The following is an 18,603-nucleotide window of genomic DNA, read 5'->3' as shown; positions in this document are numbered from 1 at the left end:
GAGTCAATTTTTGCTTTTTTTTTCCTGTTTAACAATTTTAGTTAGGCATACATACTAAAAGTACAATGTCTAATACCTCTTATGAGATTAAAAACAGACTGACCAGCTTAAATGAAGTCATATAAAAATAATCAAAATTTAGCCAAAATGGAACTTTAACTAAGGGTTGTATGTTTGGTCTTCCTTAAAAGCTATGTGTTAAATATAGTGACAGCTCTCAAAAGGGCACCAAGGTACCTTTTTGTAGCATGTCAAGTGATAGAATGCAGGTCAATTATTCTCCAGGATTTAAACACAAACCTCAGATCCATAGCTCTTGGGTTTTGTCATTAAAATGTTAATTCAGATTTATTTAAAAGGTGCTAATTTGAAATGACAATTTGAACTAATTCCTTGTTAGATAAGTCAAATGTAAAATTAGTTAATTTTCTTGGCAACAGGGCAGAATAGCATCAAAGTTCTCAATGGCAAATTATACAAATGAAAAAAAAAATCACAAAATAAAACCTTAAAGATTATTGCAAAAAGTTATTTATTCATGCCAATACTTCAAAATAATAGAATAATTAGCTTCTTTATATAATTAAATTATGTATTATTGTTTATAATTTTAAAATGAAATGAATAAATGACATATTTTGCCATAAATTGAAATCTATTAAAAACATCATTATTAATCACTTTGTCAATATTATAATTAACTGTCTATTTTACACATATATACAAAGTTTTTTTTAAAAATGTAAGGTGAATTATCAGTAAAATAGTGCAACATTTTAAAGTCAAAAACACTGATAATTGGTTTTTAAAAAAGAACAAACATGTATCTGTTTGCATTGCAACAGCAAAATACATTTTAAGATAAAAGTGATCAAAATGTAAATTTACACTGTGTATGCAACAGTATGCTAGTTTGGTGAGTAATTTTTAAAATGTCATTGCTAATTATAAGTAGCAGAGTATTGGAAATATATTTTCTTCATTCCTATAAAAAATATATCCCACTTCATTATAATATTGTTAGATTAAGATGAACTAATTTCTCTTTTTCTTCCAGGATGAAGCTTTGTTATTCAAAAAGTTTAAAGAATGTTGGTATTCACATTAACAAAATTTTCATATAAATATTATAAATTAGATAAATGCATATGCATAAATTGTCTCAGGTACCGCTTGCTTAACATTTACATACACTTGTCCAGGGTTAACTTCAATTTATTGTAGTCTTACCTATGAAGAACTAAAATGTAGTTTAAATAGGCACAAATCTTGATGTTATTTTAATCTACTAATGCACTTGGGAAATTAAATCAGCATTACCAGTAACAAATAAATGTGATCATTGGCTGAGCTGAACATACTTATTTTGACTGTCAGATTTTAAAAAATTCTTTTTATAAAAATTAAAATGATCTTCATTTTAACTGTTAATATTACTGGACACTTTTTTCAGAAAATACATAAAACATTCTTAAAACATTCTCCTTTGTTAAAAGAACAAAAACATGGTTACATAAATATTGCTTTAAAAATAATCTGTGCATATTTAACAAAGATGTGTTCACACCAACTAGTTCTATTACATATATAATAATCATAAAACAGATTTATTATTAAACAACACCAATGCTTAGAATCTTTTTTTTTTAAATCACAACTGGTTGTGTTGAATGAACGGTTTCCTTACTTCCAAAGTAAAATTATTTGAATTTATTTTTAAAAAATTCTTTAAATACAGATGGAAATGCTACTTTAATAGAAAAATACACAGATGCAAAAAAATAGACTTATTTTCAAAAGATCTTTGACATTATGTTTTACAATTAACCATAAGGCGTCAGGAAACAACTATTTAATTGTATTGCAAAAAACTTTTAGTAGGTGGGATGAATATGCATAAAAGTATTAAAGAAGATCACTGCCTGTGATTAAGACCAACCTAACCAACACACTTATCCAAAACTGCTTTATGGTGGATGTGTGTTACTCATCATCCTACTACATAGTACCTTCTTCATTGCCCATTATAGTAATTTGAATAATATGACTATATACATTACATAAGAAAATGTGCAAAATTTCTTTGTAACAAAGTTAAAAATCACAATCATTGTTGATGCATAACATTTCTTACAGTAGCATATTTTCCATTGTTAACAATGAATACAAGTTATGTAGAAAAAAAATACCACATTTGTAGATGTTAATCACATTTTCCATATGTATATAAGGCTATCACTGTTATATTTTGTTTCAATTAGTAAAACATTACAGGTGCTGCATTGTGGTTAGAGAAATCTGTTTAAAGCAACAAACAAGGTCTTGATATTGATTAAAGTTCATTATACTTTTGTTTTAAACAGTTTGTAACAGTTACAATCCACTTCAGACTTTACAAAACTGATTATGATGCACTAATCTTAATGGGGTATTTACATCATATTTGTTTGCCTTATTATTTACTGCGTACATAAATTACATAAAATTAGCTGTAGAACTATTTTCATGAAAAAAAAAACACTTTTCACTTTAACAAAACCGGCTTGATACATATAACCATGTTGCTAATGAATAAAGATTCATAATTAAAATACTTGGTATGGCACTATTCTAAGAATAAATATTATAATAAATGCATTTTTATCATGAATGAAATTTGGACTAAGTAGTACTATAAAATTCAAATCTGTCATCATAAAACTGGATAACATTAGCAGCTAGTCACCGGGAGCAAAACTTTCACTTTGCTTATGGCACTTGCAAAAATTGTTTGTTATTACTCCACTTAATGTGCTCCAGGCAGATTTAACACAAGTACATCAACCAAAAATGTATAAAAGTTCAACAATGGAAATGCTCCCCCCCCCCCCCCCCACCCAAACCCAGCTAATAAAGTCAACAGGATCTTAGTAAACTTAGGATGACTTTAATGTTAATAAAAACTGTAACACCAAAACATGTACTAAGAAAGTGTCTAATAAAAAGTAAAATTGCATAAATACATACATTACTTTACAGTACAGCAGTGCAATGGACACTTGCATTTTTATTATAAAAAAAAAGGCAAAGCCAGCTTGCCTTTTAACCATTTACACAAAGTAGATATTAATTTTCTCTAAAAACAATTAACTCTGACTGATCTTTGTAAGTCCCCTACAATAAAGACATTTTTGCTAAAAGATTTTTCTTAGCATCCAAATTACCCTAAACATTAGTATATAATAAACTGTGTCTATTAGATTGGCCATAACGAATTTGAAAAAATAAAACCAGTGAGTTTCATTGGTTTTTGAATATTTAAAATTGGTTTTGATGACTAGCTCACAAAATGGCGAATAATGATGTACCATGTTGAAAATTCATAATTTAAGCAATAAATACATTTTCTGATCAGGAATTTTTATAAGTTAAAGTTTTAAAAATATACTCTTTCTTTTTTTTTGTTGAATATTATTTTCCTTAAATGATTCTACTAACAAAACACAAAGTGGAAAGGAAAACACTGGAGGAATAGTACCAATGGACATGAAGCAGATGTTACCAACATGTGGTTTAAAAATTAAATAAATATATTTTTAAGTCCAATCAATTTTAAATGCAATATCTTATGGTGTCAAATGCATAATTGCAAGGTAGGTCGCAGTGGATTTTGATTAGGGAATGCTTTAAAAACTCAAAATAATGTTTACAGTTCATATCTTAAGTGACATGCCATAAGGAAATAAAGCATAGCATCATACTGCTAGTTGTCAAATAGCTTGAATGCAAAAAAAAAAAAAAAAAAAATAGCCTCATTACCGTCACTAGCTTTTACAAGGAGAAAATACCTACTAGCTGTAATGGCAGTCTGCAAAATAATAGTGTAAAGATATGCATCTGTGTGTATGCATGCTTGATGTACAAAACATTATATTGAATTCTTTTGTACTAAGCTAAATCCCTGAGTATGGCACAAATCACCCATGTATCTTTTTTTGTGATTTGTCAACATTTCAGTCACAACCACAATTTTTTTTGTTGATACCTGAAATAAAAATATTTATTTATTTTTATGGTTTGTTAAACAAAAGTAAATATATTTCACATGTATTTCTATCACTGAGTATAAAAATATATAACTGATTAGTATTAAACAATAAGTTTTAAACCTACCAATTCATTTTAACGTAACTAATATTCACCAGTTGAAGTGTTTACTTAAATAAAAAAATAATCATATTCTATTTTAAACGAACCTGGGCTGTTATTAGTCCTTTAAGAGCATCAAGATGGGTATCACATAGCTGATGAATGGTGGCAAGTTCCCTAGCACTGTCCCCTGTAAAACTTTCATGAGTTAGAGGCTCCTTGGGAATATTCTGAAAAGGCACACAAATTTGAAGGATCAAAGTTTTGAAGTTTTCTTTTAAACAGGAACTATTATTATCAAAAATTATTTCAACTTTTTGTAGGTATTCTAAATGAAATTTTCATAATGAAATTAAATAAAATTTAACACTTCCACCTGATAGGGATTGCTTTCATCAGAACAGAAACACCAAATTTATTGATGTATGTCCATTTTTAAAAAAGTTATGAATTTTTTTAAACTCGAAAAATGTGTTCGCTTTTCGAGCAGTAAAGGGTCTATTTGAGACCCCTACTAACTTCTAAAATAACTAAGTTAGAACTCACAAATTTCTTGCACACACAGCCAGTAATACAAATAGCAAACCCAATTTTTTTCAAGGTTGTCAGACAGATATAAATGGAAAATTTATTCACTTAAAAATGAGCCAAAGCACAATTTTACCAAAGTACGAAAAGGGAGACAAAAAGTCAATTTACAGTCATTTTTAAAAAATCATATAAAATAAACTAATTAAGCCACATTGATAATATAAATGTTCTAAGAAAGGAAATTCAAAGCATGTTAATATGAAATAAGCAGGTAAAGAATTAATAAAGAAAGTAATTAGCGAGACCAGATTCTGCAAGGTCAGTTTATAAAAAATAGAAATTTCACCCTTTTTCAAAAAATGATTAAAAAATATTAAATTAAAGTATCTTAATAAATTTTACACCATCTTAAAGCACATGATGTTCTTAATATATAATAAACACAGAAACATAAAATAATCATTCTGCAAAACAATATAAGGCATCCTTCCTTAACGCCCAAAATCAAGAATTTTCATTACCTAACATCTTGCAAAAAGTGTCCTCACTTTTAAGAAAGTAATATAAATTGTGTAGGAAACATGTTAGCATTACTTTGTTATAAAATATTAAATAACTATACTATTACTTTACTTATATACTTATTAAGAAGAAATTTCATGCCTTTTAAACACTGATGAAGTAAGATAACTAATTAAACTAAAATTCTTTATAAATGATCCTAACTGTTAGCTTTGTGATGTTCATCTAGTTTTGTTACTCTGCTCCCTAATCATGACATGCTTAGCCTAAATTTACTTGTTATCAGTAAATTTATTTCTTCTAGTTAGTTATTGATCAATGTCAACTTCTGGAAATGTCTAGGTCCTAACTTATACAATTATCAGAAATCTTAGAGCAGGTTCAAAAAGACAGGTCAATATCCTGATTGGGAAAGTTCTCTATCAGGTTGGGTAGCATTGTAATTAATAGTCAATATCTTGGTTGAGTTAGTCTTCTTCTTCAAGGTTTGGAGTAGCATTGTAATAAATTATTGTGAACTGGCAGCACACATCAAATTATGGAAACTAGTAAGGGATCTTTCCATTGGTCCAGAGTATAGAAAATGTCTGTGAATAAAAACAATTAATTAGCATTTCCAATATACTGACTTATATAGTAGGTCTGTATATCTTTATACCTACTTAGATATCAATCATGTAACATTACATCATTATAACTAATAAGCAAAGTGAAGAAAATACTAACATCTGACATATGGTTTCCTTCAAAAGTATTCAGTAGTCCTGTTGGTGCTTACACAAACAATACACATTTTTGACAGGCCTTTCAGTTTCCCCTTTCTTTTGCTAATATCTTGCTCTGTAAATAGAATAATATTAAAAGTAAGGCTGCTCAATGCTTTTTTAGATATTAAATGTAAACACTTTAGATAGTTCTACTACTAAATATTAACATGAAAGCAATAGTGAATCTAACTAATCTAAGTAGATCTAGAAACAATTTTGGGTTAAACTATTATGGAAGGGGGGCTACATTTTATTTTAATGTCGTCAGTTCAATAAACCTAGAGATAAGAAACATTAACGATCGTAGTATTCTAAAATTTAATGTAATTACTGCAATTATATAGAATAGTTAACTATTAAACTAGGAAAAACAAAATAAACAATGCTACAATAAATTGAAAGTATGCTGTTAACCCTGCGTAATATAATAGTTGAATCCAACATTACGAGAAGGCAAAAAAAAAAATGGCCGACAAGCGGCTTGAAATCGACAATATATTGAGTTTAATCGGTCGATGTTAGTAATTAATAAAATTCACGAATACAAATTAAATTCTATCACTCTTTTAAACATCTTTTTGATTTAATTGTGCATTCCTTTTTTATTTTGGTAATCGTAAATTAAATACAAAGAACTTTTAAAAAGGTCTAGATAATTTTTTGGTAAATGTTTTTTTAAGCGTGTAGCAATTACCGATAAGTGGACACTAAAATGCAAATGGTTTAAAGCAGCAGTTTATTATAAATAAAATGAATATAGCTAATAATTTATAAAGCACTTAACTTACCTAGACATTGTTTAAAATCCATGGTAATCCGCGAATAAACACAAAATCCTGCTTTGAACTTGAGCCGGGTGTTCCGTGACATTACGCAAAACTAGATTTAAGCCGGCAAAAGTTAGCGCGGGTCATCACGATACGTATGCGTTCGTTTTTATTTCTGCGATCCGATACCATACATTAAGTGTTAATTAAATTATAACATTTTTATAGTAAATTGGACGCCCGATCTGAATATATAATTTTGCCGGCTGTAAAATATTTTTTTCGTGTAAAAAAATCATTTGAAACTTTTAAATCTATTATTTTTAGCATTAAATTATATTTTACAGCGGGCAAAGTCATATCATCTTAAAGGGCGTCCATTCTACTTTCTATATTAGTTTTTAGTGTAATCGTATGTATTATGGTATCGGATCTCCGAGCGTTGGCGCAACTCGACCAAATTTTTTTGCGCGCAGTACGTTTTTTTCGGCTCATTTAGAATACCTACTTTTTGTCTGGTAGCTTATAAATTTAACAAATATGAAGCCAATATATTAAATAAAATCTATTTCTACATCAATATTCCACCTACCGAAAGTTCATCAAGATATGAAATCATTCTGTCTTTATTTTTCTTAACAAAAGGCTGGACAACTTCCATATAGGCTTCCTAATATATAAATATATTGGTAATCAGAATATATGTTGCATTAAACACAATAAATATCTTTTAGAAAATGATAACACATTTTTTTTAAACTAATATGTACATAAATAAATTACTTAATGCTAAAAGCTGTAACACTAATGGTATGGAACTAAAATATACACTTGTTGATAAATCAAAATGTTAAGAAATTATTTGTGGGAACAATAGTTTGTTGCCAGCTTACAAAATGGACAGGCAATTTATAGATTATGACAGCTGATAGAACCTTAGCACGCTTTTTAAGGTTTGCAATTTTTGTGTAGTTTAAACAAATGAATCCAAAAGATGGCTATACTTTTACACTGATTTTTGAATTGCCTTAAAGAATTATAACATGTTGTAAACAATGCTGAAAACACTATTTTCAACCATCTAAACTAAGTAAAATATAATGCTTTACTTAAAATAAACAAAAAATATATATTACCTTGGGACCAACATCAACAAGGTTAGCCAAATTTTGTAATGCTTTGGCAATAAGTTTTAGTGTTCTTGCTGCTGTCTCTGAAGGATTCTCTGAAAATGTACAATAACACAATACCTTAACAGCTTAAGTCCAAGAAAAGTTTATTGTTTTTAAACTAATGTATAATAATATACTATTTATTTTTATCATAATACTTCTTCGTTGAGAAGACATTTAATACCTGATACAAGGTTGAAAGACTTCGGGTTTAAAATGGCCGGACATAGAAGACGAAGAAAAATAAATCCACTGTTAAAGGAATAAAGCACTTTGTTAATAAAACTGTGAATAAATTAGTTTATCTGAAGCAAGCTAACTATTACTATCTAATCTAATCATGAAAAGGGTACCTTAGAGCAACTGCCCTTGTGACAAATTAATTACAAATACTATTTTATTTACGTGCCAAAACTCTAATTAAAAACAAACCTATTCATGCATAATTTTTTTTTTTAAAAATAGCATACCTAACAACACGCGTTTTTACAGTATCATCACTTGGCCATTTTGTTTTGGCTCGCTTCTGTAAGCAACTACATACATACCGCAGGGTCCTTTAAAAAGAGGCAAGCATTTAATCAGATTTTTTTTTCATACAATTTTACTACTACAATTAATAAGTTAATTAAATCACCAGCTCATAAAAATAGTTCTGTAACTATTTCCCCCCCCCCCCCCCCCACAATATAGCTTATACCCAACAAGAATTAAAGTTATCAGCTTTAAGTCTTGTGCACCTGTTAAACTTTTTTTTAAATAAAACAAGTCTCTCTAAGCAAAGGCTAAGATTTATGCCTAAGATTTAAGTGGTCATCTCATAATCATGTTGCAATGGCTATATGTTGGCACAATGTCATTTATGAACAACCCTTAGCTAAAAAAAAATATATACTTTTTGTTGCATTAATTAACACACAGAGAACTTAATACTTATAATTACTTGATGTTATTGAGGATATGATGGCTGATATGATCTTTAAGTGTTTATTTATTATAATTATATTATCTTTATTTATTAAGTTCATTTCCAAATGTATGAGATTCATATTTTTCCTTCTGAATAAAAGAAAATATACAACCCACCCTGGACCTTAAATAAGTGTGTCCATGAAACAGAGTAAGTTTGATTTTTGTAGTAGTTAATATATGAGTCAAATAATTACTTTTTAATAAACATTCAGATATCCTAGTAGAATTATTTGCAATAAAGATCAATTTAACAATTAAAGTTACACCTACATAGGGCAATAATCTATAGAAGAAAATATGGATTCCACAACTTCTGTAAGGAGACGAAGAAAGAATTCAGAATTTGATTGCTTGTCTGTAGAGTTTTCCAAAAACTTTGGATCAAGCTAAAATGAAATGTTTATATTTCAAAGTTATATCATTAACACATATGCAGTTTTATAATTTTTTTAAAAGTTTTCTAAATTATCAGTTTTGTTGACAAAAGATAGATTTTTTTTTTAAATTTAAAATTTAGTTACCTCACATGACTGCTTTAGTTCTACAATCTTTTGAACAGACTCCTTGACAGCTTTATGTACAAAATTAGTTGATGTCAATTTCATGTATTGCACCATAAGTGTTGTGGCTAGGGAACCAGCCCTGAACAATGTTGAAACTTCAGCTATAGATTTAAAAAAAGAAAACTTTTTTCCAGAAGGTAAAATGATAATGGAGAAAATGGGTTTAAAATTTATTTTTAAATGTATTTTCCAGTTTTGTTTTTATTAAAGGATAAATTTAAAGGACAATGCACCTTTTTTAAATTTTATGTAAAATGTTGCTAAGTTTTTTCTAACCTTCTTTTTCTATTTCTCTGTCATTTAAAGCACAGAGTAAACCAGCTTCTTTACGTTCATGCCGAAAGATCTGTAATAGTGCATAAGCTAGTGTTGTGCGCTCACTTTCCCCTGATATTTGAGACAATGCCATTATGTGCTCATAGCCATCATCCAGCAATAACTGAAATAAATACCTTTTTGACTAAAATATTTTGCAAATACCAGTTGTGATTTTTTAGCAAATCTGTAAAAATAATTATAGCTAATTAGTTATAAAAAAAGCTACCTCTTTTAAACTTGTATATTCCTCTTGAGGCATAATAATCTCATGCTGGTAACGAGATTTTAAGCGCAATGTTCCCATTTCACCTTTCATACCTGGTGTTGGCTGAAGTGTATAGGTTTCATCAACAAAGCCTTTACCAGCTAATTCTGACAATGAAACTGTCACTGAAGCTAGAAATTATGTTAGATTTATGTTATAAAGCTGTAGAACATGTATTTTATTTTGTTGCAAGGCATTAACATACACACCTATTACTAGACAAAACATGTCTGTGTAAAAATAAGTGATAAACTAGCTTTTCAGTACTGGGTGTTTCAAGAATTGGGAACACAGTATGTTGAACAACTGAACTTTAGCAAGGGACATCTGACATAAAATATATTGGCTACATTTATTGTATTACATTATAGTGAACATAAACTTTGACAAACAGGGATTCATACAATGGCCCAAATGTCAAACTCAAATAAGCACAAGAAAAATACTGCTGTTTACCTATTTCTGTATCTTTAAGCCGTTTAATTTTGTTGAATAACAAGACTGTAAATGATTCAACTATAGGTGGAATGTCACTGAAAAAAATAATTTATTTTTAAATATAAAAGAAAAAAGTATTTAAATACATTTACAAACAAAAAACGGATCAATAAGTCGATCAATACCAGTTACATACTTTTTTAATATAGCAATTTTATGTACAAACTGCCAATCTGGGGTAAGGTGTCTAGTACCGCTTTATGGGTACCTCAAGGCATGGATATTTAAGGCTCCGACTGATAATGCGTTACGCAGGTTCAAAGGGTTGAAGTAGGTTAAAACTTTTTTTTATTCTTTAAGTCTATAACTATAAGGAGTAAAAACTATTGTTGAGGATATGATTTTTGAGTTATTCATTTACTTACTCTAAAAAGAAATCTGTTGACCAAAATGGACTTGAGCCTTCAACCACATCTGTTTTTCCTACTCTGACATTATTCAAGCTAAGCACACAGTATGAATGATTCAAAACTTTAGGTGAAAAGCGGTGTGCATCTAATATGCTCACTTCCAGTTTATGGAACTCTTTAAGTGATGCATGGTGCTGTGATTTATTTCCTTTGGAGTTGTCACAATATGGTTTCAAAACCTGAATCCATTTCTAGAAAGAAAGGAAAAACGGTTTTATATACACAGTATACTCAAGTATTTACTACATTGTACATACTGATTCATTAGCAGGCTAACGTTTGAAATATTTCAATGATAAAGAGGGGTAGTTGGTCACAAAATATCTATTCATTTTGAATAGTCACATAGCTAACATAACTAATTAGTCAGTTTATCATGATCACAGACAGCAGTTGACGGAGTAGCCTTGCAGCAAGGTTTAAAAGAAAATATCTGTTTAGATTGTGCACCAATAACTATTGTAAAAAACTTGGAAAAAAGTGTGTAAAATAATTCAACAATGAAATATGTTTCTCAGAGACTAAGGAAATTGAAGCAGTTGTGAATGCTAAATACATTTTTTAAAATAATAATAATAATCATTAAATACACTGAAATCAGAAAACAAAACAAACTTGCTTTCTTTAATGAAAGCTAGGGTAACTAAAATATGTAAGAAAGCCCATGAGTGTTCTAAGCTTTTATTATGGAAAGCAAATTTATTTTATTTTCTGATTTTCAGTGCATTATAGTGGGTTAAAATTGAATTACAAGATTTGCCACAGCCCACAAAAATCAAACGGTTGTTGCTTTTAAAAATATATTGTATTAAGATTATTTTACTTTAAATGACTGTATAGTACACTGTACCTGAGCAAGATCCACACTATCAGCACACACATAACAAATCTGCTCAGTATTGTTATCGTAATTACTAACAATCTGAAAGCAATTGGGTCTGAAAAAAGTTTTTAAAAATGTAATGTTATACAAAATTTATAACAAAATAAAGTCAACTTAGTAAAATATTAAAGTATATTATTGCAGTAAAGTTCAACTTTTTACCTCCCAAAAAGGCTGTCATGAACAGGATACAATGCACTATAATTTAAATCGATAATTCCTTTTGGTTTGGATTTCTGTAATTATAATTTTTTAAACATTTTTGCCAATGTTAAGTTTTACTTAACTAAAAATGTATTGATTTTAAATATTTTACTAAAACAAATATCTATTATGTAAATCTAAAACTGTTATAGCTTAAAACTTATTAGTACACTTTACTTTGTCATTCTCAAAATAATAGAGATATTTGTCAGTGCCATTCAAAACAAAATAGAATGCTTTCCACACTTTTCTTCGGTCACCTGGAAAAAAAGCGTTAATGCAATGTTTTAAAATAAGTTGGATCTAGACCAAAAGTATTGTAAACCAACCAGTTATTTCGAACATTTTAAACTAATAGAGAAAAAGATATGACAAGTTTAAATATTTGTTTTACATAATTTTATTCCAATAAATTCATAACAATATACTTACTTCTTTTGTTAAGAAATCCAGTCATATCTATCCTATCATTGGATCGAGTAAGCAGACTGGGACCTGAACTTTGGCGTATAGAAGAGTATGTTTCATCTGTGCCATCAACAGCTTCAAATTTCTCATCAATATCATTGAAATGCTATGGAAGTTAAACAATTTTACTGAAACCATTTTTGCAAGTATATTCTAGCTTACATATTTCATTTTGAACACATAGTTAATTATGATGTTATTTACCCTTAAAAGTAAGTAAGTAAAGTTAGTTACACAAGAAAAAAAGAATTAATAAGCAGTTACATTTTATATTTCTGTTTAATATTATCAAATAAAGGTAGACAATTATGAAGCGCTTTTGGACATACACAACAAAACTTTATAAGATACATTAGGGATAGTCCATAAGTTACTGACTTTACTGCACTACCAAAATTAATGTTGTTGTTCAGCCAATTCCCCCCCCCCCTCTAAACTCTAATATATGTATACTTTTTAATGACATTTTTTTTTTAAACGCAAAAAAAACTGTAATAATATACTTTAAATTATTTTTAAAATAAAAGAGTGTGATGTATACGCCCTATCCCAAATAAACACAAAATCTGAACTGGCTTTTAAATTGGTAAAGCAATATTTCAAAGTAAACAAACATGTTTTTAAAATACATACACGACTGCTGCGATAAACTGCAGACACAAGCTTTGAACCTTCAACTATTTCTTCTGAAGTATATCTTTTGATTATATCATCCAAACTATAGATAGAAAAATTTCAAACAGTGTTGGTATGTCATGTCTTAAACAAACAACTGATTAATAAAAAAAAATAGTTAAGTAAGCTAGAAGAAAGACAAATAAAATAAAACAGTATTCTCAATAATCAATAGTGATTATTTAGCCCAAGGGAAAACTTAAAACAGTGCAAGGTAGTAGAAGTTAACTTGATAAAAAACTAATTAATGGGGATCACTAAACTATTCAATTCTCTATAGCTTGTTACATACCTATCAAAATACCGTCCACCCAGATGTAAATATCTCCCTTTCTTTTCAATTCGAAACCTTCTAACATCCTTCCCACAAAGAAAGAATAATGAGTAGTCTCCAGGAGAATTTTCACTTGGTCTCACCAAATAGCTTCCTTCACCAGCTGAACAAAAATGTATAATTGATAAATTGTAATTGAACTTTCTTTAAACTTTTAATTAAAATACAATTATTTTGATTAAGACACTCATTGATAAATTAATATAAACAGATAAATAACTTAATCAATATAAAATAGAAGTGTAATAAAATTGTAAAATTAAAAATGCAACTTTTAAAGGTATAATTGTGTAACAAACATACATTTCATAAGCTTTTCCACTGCAACCTCTTTTGTGATATTTCCATGAAAGTATGGGAGTGCTTCAACTGGATCACCATTACAAGTCTGAAAATATTTTCAAGAGTCATTATTTAAGTGTTTTGGTTTAGTTAATAATTATTATTATATTATTATTATCATTAATAAATTCTTTAAACTTTTTACAATTTATTTTAATAACTAATAAAATTAAAAAATTAATAGGCAATAAAAATACACAGGCTATAAAAATATCAAGACAGTCATTACAATACCATTATCCTAACCGTTATCATTTACATACTGTAAACAACTTAATTATTTCAATAAATATACGGCTAAAGTTAATATTTTACTGTTGATTAAAAAAAAAATGAGTCTATATGTTTAAAAACTTCATAATCTTACCAATTCTTCAACAAACTGTGAAGGAACCAATCCACTTTCTTTAGTTCTTTCAGCAGTGACCCACAACCATTCATTTTCCAATTCATTGTGTACAACAAAAGTATCTCCTTTATCAAAGCTGTTTGTTTTAAAAAGAAAAATTTGTCAGTGTGAAATAATTTAACTGTCAAGAATTTCTTTTCTTTATGTTGTCAGTTAAAAAAGGGTTAATTTTAAAAGACACAATTAATGGACTTAATAAACTACTGTATGGTGGTTCAACATTAACACTGATGGCTTTGTGCCAAACGAAACAATAATCTGACAGCTAATTTGTTAAAGTGAGGTGTATTTGGTGTTAGTCAGTTAGGAGAAAGATTTAATTTTAAGATGTAAACCTGAAGTTATTATTGAAAAACAATAGTTTCAAAAATAAAACAGAACGTCCCAAACCTTTATAAATTTTTGCAATGTCACTAAACTTTAACATTACTTACTTTAACTCATCTGTCTCAGGCATTTTTCTGTATGATAGCATAGCTAAAACTCTTCGTCTATGGTCCACTGGCTGATTATTAAAAATAAAATTATTTTCTGAACACCATAAATTATTCAGTAATTGATTAAAGCAAAAATTACTAAAATTGACATTAAATATTTTAAAAGTTTTCTCTTACTTCTGCTGGCGGCACTGGGAATCGAAGTTGCTCATTTTTTAATAAGCAAGAGTAGGATGAATAGTAGCCTATAAGATCAGACAGAGATTCAAACTGGCGTCCTCCTATGTAATAGTCTCCACACATAGCAATGATTCTTAAAAAGGAAAAAACATGTTTTTGAAATACTTGACTTTTTGTAAGAAAAAGTTGACGCATTGACTTGTAAAAAAGAATTTCCAAAAATATTTGTTGATTTTAAAAATTCTTCTTATTCCTATTATAATTACACAACCAATCAACCTCTCATGATCTCTTTAAAATTGTGTAGCATTCAAATTAAATTTTCAAAATTATTCACTGACTGAAATTTTACTTCTTCCTAATTAAGAAAAAAGATATCTAACGTGAGTCATATTATTAGAGTATAAACTACAATCTGGATGTAGAAATAAAAGCAAGGCCTAAGGAAACCATTCAAGTGATCATGCATATCAGCACGATCATGTTATCAATTTTACTCTTTTGGATTTTACTGTGATAGATTTTCAGAAATTTAAACTACATTTAAATTTCTATTTAAACTATTAATCACAACAATTACCTAAAATGTGTAGGGGGTCCTGATTGTCCAAGATAAGATAAAACAAAAGATCCAGGTTTGCTGTCACTTTCACGAATAAGATAACTTCCAACTTTGCCACTGCTAATAAGATATTCCTCTGCTGATTGACGATCCAAGCGTCCATGGTACCAACTGTATGTGAATATTGATAAATAGCATACGTGGATAACAAATCATAGGCCAAATTTGAAAAGAGGTATTGGTAAAATGTGAATAATCCAGCTGAACTACTGGTAAACTAATCTCTTTTACAACTTCTTTACACATTGCAAGAAACATCTGAGGCTGTGGCTACATACAATACAAAATTCCAAAATGCGATTGAATAGTCGGGCTTTAACTAAGTGACATACTTAATCAGTTTAGGCATATAATTATAATATGGTGTTGTGTTGACTAATAACGTATATAATTTGGTTTTAATTTTTCTAATAGCTATTGCAAGCCTATGTTAGGCCAATATTAAATGTGTCAGATTTTTAGCTATTTAGTTATTTCTTTTATTTATTACTAATATTGTTTAATGTGTAGTAAACCACATTGCGTCTGACCAATAACTATTTATAAAATATATTTCTCAAATAAGTATAACATTTAAAATACAGGCCTATAATTGAAATGTAACAGGTACGAATAGCTTGTACAATTTACAAAAATAAACTTCAAAACAGTAAACTGGTGTTAAAAGTCTTCAGAATTAGAAAGTAATGCTAATCAATCTTCTGCCTCTGCATGTTAAACTGGGTGCAATTAAATTTGTTCAGATGTCTCTGCACTTAACCAATTAATACTAGCATAATTAATTAGACTAACAGTACACTAACACAGTATGCAATAAACTGCAAGATAAAATGTAACAACTGTAATGTGATCAACTGTTAGTTAGGCCTAAGGCCCTAATGCAAGGCCAAGTACTAAGTAATGAAAGTACTTGTTAGTCAGTACTAGTGCAGATCTCAATTTGTCGAATTTGATGACCTAGTCTACTAGTTGCAAATCTCTATAAAAATTGCTGTGTCTGTGTTCAACTTGTAACTGTAATCTCTATTTCAGTCAAATCACGCAACAATACTCAAAATTCAACAGTACAGTGACTCTACTGTCAAATGAGTAGTTGAGTAGTGTTACCTCAGTAGTTGACTCAGTACCCTACTTTCAGTACTTGGTGAGTGGTTTAAAAAAATTAAAGGGAGTGTTGTAGTGTGTAGTAAACAACTAAGTGTAGTTTTATAAGTTTATTGTAGAGTACTGTAACCCTATGTGATAGTATCTAGACTAGACTAAATCTAGAGTCGATCTAGATCTAGAAAAGGTTTAGTAGAGTGTTGTTGAGTACTTGTTTTGTAGAGAAATAGCATAGCAGCGCCAGAGCATCATCACGATCATTCATACTGAAACTGAATTCATTCACTGATTCAGCCAGTCTAGATTTCTAGATCTTGTAACAAAATCCATTGTAAAATGAAACGCCTAGATAAAACATAAGTATTGTACTGCAGTATGAAATTAGAACTTCTTACAGTTTTTCATCTGGAGCAGTTAATTCAACGCCTACATGCTCTTCTAAATATTCTAAATCGCTTGATCTAGGATCAAACTCATCATTGCCATCAGTGGTTGGCCCATCTGCTGCCATTTTTTTTTCACGATAAATATTATTTTTTGATTGGCCGAAACGTTGAGGTGTTAGAAAAAGGTTCTAAAGTTTTTAAAATTAGGCCTTTATTCTAGATTCTAGACTAGATCTAGATCTAATCTAGATCTAGAATCTTGATTTAGATCTAGATCTGTAATCTAGGGATATGATTAGTTAGATCTAGATCTCTATATTTAGATAGCCTATGTATTATGTAAAGTTGCGTTTAGCTCTTGTGTCTTGTAGTGTATAGTCTAGCTATGCGCGTTCAGTTTGTTTACATAAAACAATAAAACACATTTTCTCCGTTTAGAAAAACAACAATGAATAGATCTAGATCTAGTCTAGATCAATTTTTTATAAATGCTTTTTACTAAATAGGGAATGTATGTTTTATTTCCTTAATTTCAGTGCATTTATTTTAATTGTCAGATCCCGGCATGTAGACATGTGCTCCACTACAGCCTAGACATATGTACATGTTGTGAACGTGTACTTCTCTTTTTTTTTCAGTATTTAGATCTAGAATCTAGATATCATATTGTAAAGATGCTAGAGTAAAAAAAAAAACTTTCATGAACTAAGACTTAATTTTTTTTTTTCTAAAACCCACCAAAAAGCACTTTTTTCGCATTGTCACTCGACGCCTAGTTCAACACTGGGCAAGAACGATACAATGCGACTTTTCTTCACAATTCGTTAGTCCTCTTTAGCATCTCTGCGTCTGCTGTTTACAATAAAATTACATCATCCATCCATCCTTGGGGCTCCACAGGGCTCCCGGACAATAACCCTCTGAACATAATTGAACATATAGATCTAGGCATATACCTCCTGGACAACAACAAAAAAAAAAAAAAAAAAAAAAAAAAAAAAAAAAAAAAAAAAAACACGATATATATTATAAACCACATGGACAATGCGAAAAGCGAGTACCGACAACACCTGAGATATTGGCCACTCAAGTGTGCGAGCTGTGCGCCTACGGTTCAAAAGCTACATAGTACCAAAAAATTCTAATCTTTAATTAACAATACAAAAGATATGATGGATTCACCGGCGGAAGCATAGTAGTTCAAATCCTGCTCGGCACACAGAAACTTGGTATAAATATATCACGGCAATTCTTCCTCCGCATGTATAATTTTTGGACTTGAGTTCGTACAATCTAATAAAAGACACTTATTCTTATAATGTGGTATTTGAAGGCTGTATATAAAGAAAAAAGGTCTGCCAAACGGCGTTGTCATTTAAGGGTACAAAAAGACGTAATAAAACAGAATGCAAAGCTAAAAGAAAGCAGAGTTTCTTCCAGGCAACTCCTCGGGGGGGGGGGGGGGGGGGGGGGGGGGGGCAAAGCCCCCCCCCCCCCCCCCCCGAAATTTTTTTACCGCCCCCCCCCCCCCCCGAACGGAATGAAATTTATATAATTTATATAGAAAATATATACTTTTAACAGTGTCCGCCCCCCCCCCCCGAAGAAAGTTTACCGCCCCCCCGAAAATTTCAAGTGCCCCCCCC

At 29.6% G+C, this 18,603-nt stretch overlaps 1 protein-coding gene and 1 long non-coding RNA gene across 2 annotated transcripts; both read right to left on the bottom strand.

Annotated features, from left to right (window-relative positions):
- Positions 1 to 3,772: 3,772 nt before the first annotated feature.
- LOC131953456 (ras GTPase-activating protein 1) lies at positions 3,773 to 17,083 on the bottom strand. Its single transcript, XM_059316639.1, has 24 exons — positions 16,967 to 17,083; positions 15,426 to 15,578; positions 14,843 to 14,978; positions 14,663 to 14,733; positions 14,187 to 14,304; positions 13,781 to 13,865; positions 13,436 to 13,580; positions 13,102 to 13,186; positions 12,433 to 12,574; positions 12,178 to 12,260; positions 11,959 to 12,032; positions 11,764 to 11,851; positions 10,869 to 11,104; positions 10,462 to 10,538; positions 9,967 to 10,136; positions 9,699 to 9,861; positions 9,381 to 9,523; positions 9,130 to 9,245; positions 8,358 to 8,444; positions 8,072 to 8,139; positions 7,852 to 7,940; positions 7,308 to 7,385; positions 4,236 to 4,358; positions 3,773 to 4,024 (listed from the first exon to the last, which is right to left on the bottom strand). Exons 1-24 carry the CDS (start codon positions 17,080 to 17,082, stop codon positions 3,908 to 3,910), a joined length of 2,763 nt encoding a protein of 920 aa, XP_059172622.1. The 5' UTR covers position 17,083; the 3' UTR covers positions 3,773 to 3,907.
- On the bottom strand, positions 5,316 to 7,159 carry LOC131953457 (uncharacterized). The gene is made up of 3 exons (XR_009388644.1): positions 6,737 to 7,159; positions 5,908 to 6,021; positions 5,316 to 5,768 (listed from the first exon to the last, which is right to left on the bottom strand). It is a non-coding gene; the product is annotated as an uncharacterized LOC131953457 (long non-coding RNA).
- Positions 17,084 to 18,603: the final 1,520 nt, after the last annotated feature.

The sequence above is a fragment of the Physella acuta genome, unplaced genomic scaffold (assembly GCF_028476545.2).
Source record: "Physella acuta isolate Inbredline_101_S28 unplaced genomic scaffold, ASM2847654v3 ptg000923l, whole genome shotgun sequence".
NCBI classification, from domain to species: domain Eukaryota; kingdom Metazoa; phylum Mollusca; class Gastropoda; family Physidae; genus Physella; species Physella acuta.
The sequence above is the reverse complement of the archived record's forward strand: the minus strand, read 5'-3'. Positions and strand labels throughout refer to the sequence as shown.

Excerpts from the sequence above, each read along its gene's own strand:
- LOC131953456 (XM_059316639.1), bottom strand. The coding sequence starts at position 17,082 with ATGGCAGCAGATGGGCCAACCACTGATGGCAATGATGAGTTTGATCCT. Across the intron at positions 8,140-8,357 it reads GTAAAAACGCGTGTTGTTAG|TGGATTTATTTTTCTTCGTC; the intron begins GTATGCTATTTT and ends TTCCTTTAACAG. Across the intron at positions 7,941-8,071 it reads GTCTTTCAACCTTGTATCAG|AGAATCCTTCAGAGACAGCA; the intron begins GTATTAAATGTC and ends GTACATTTTCAG.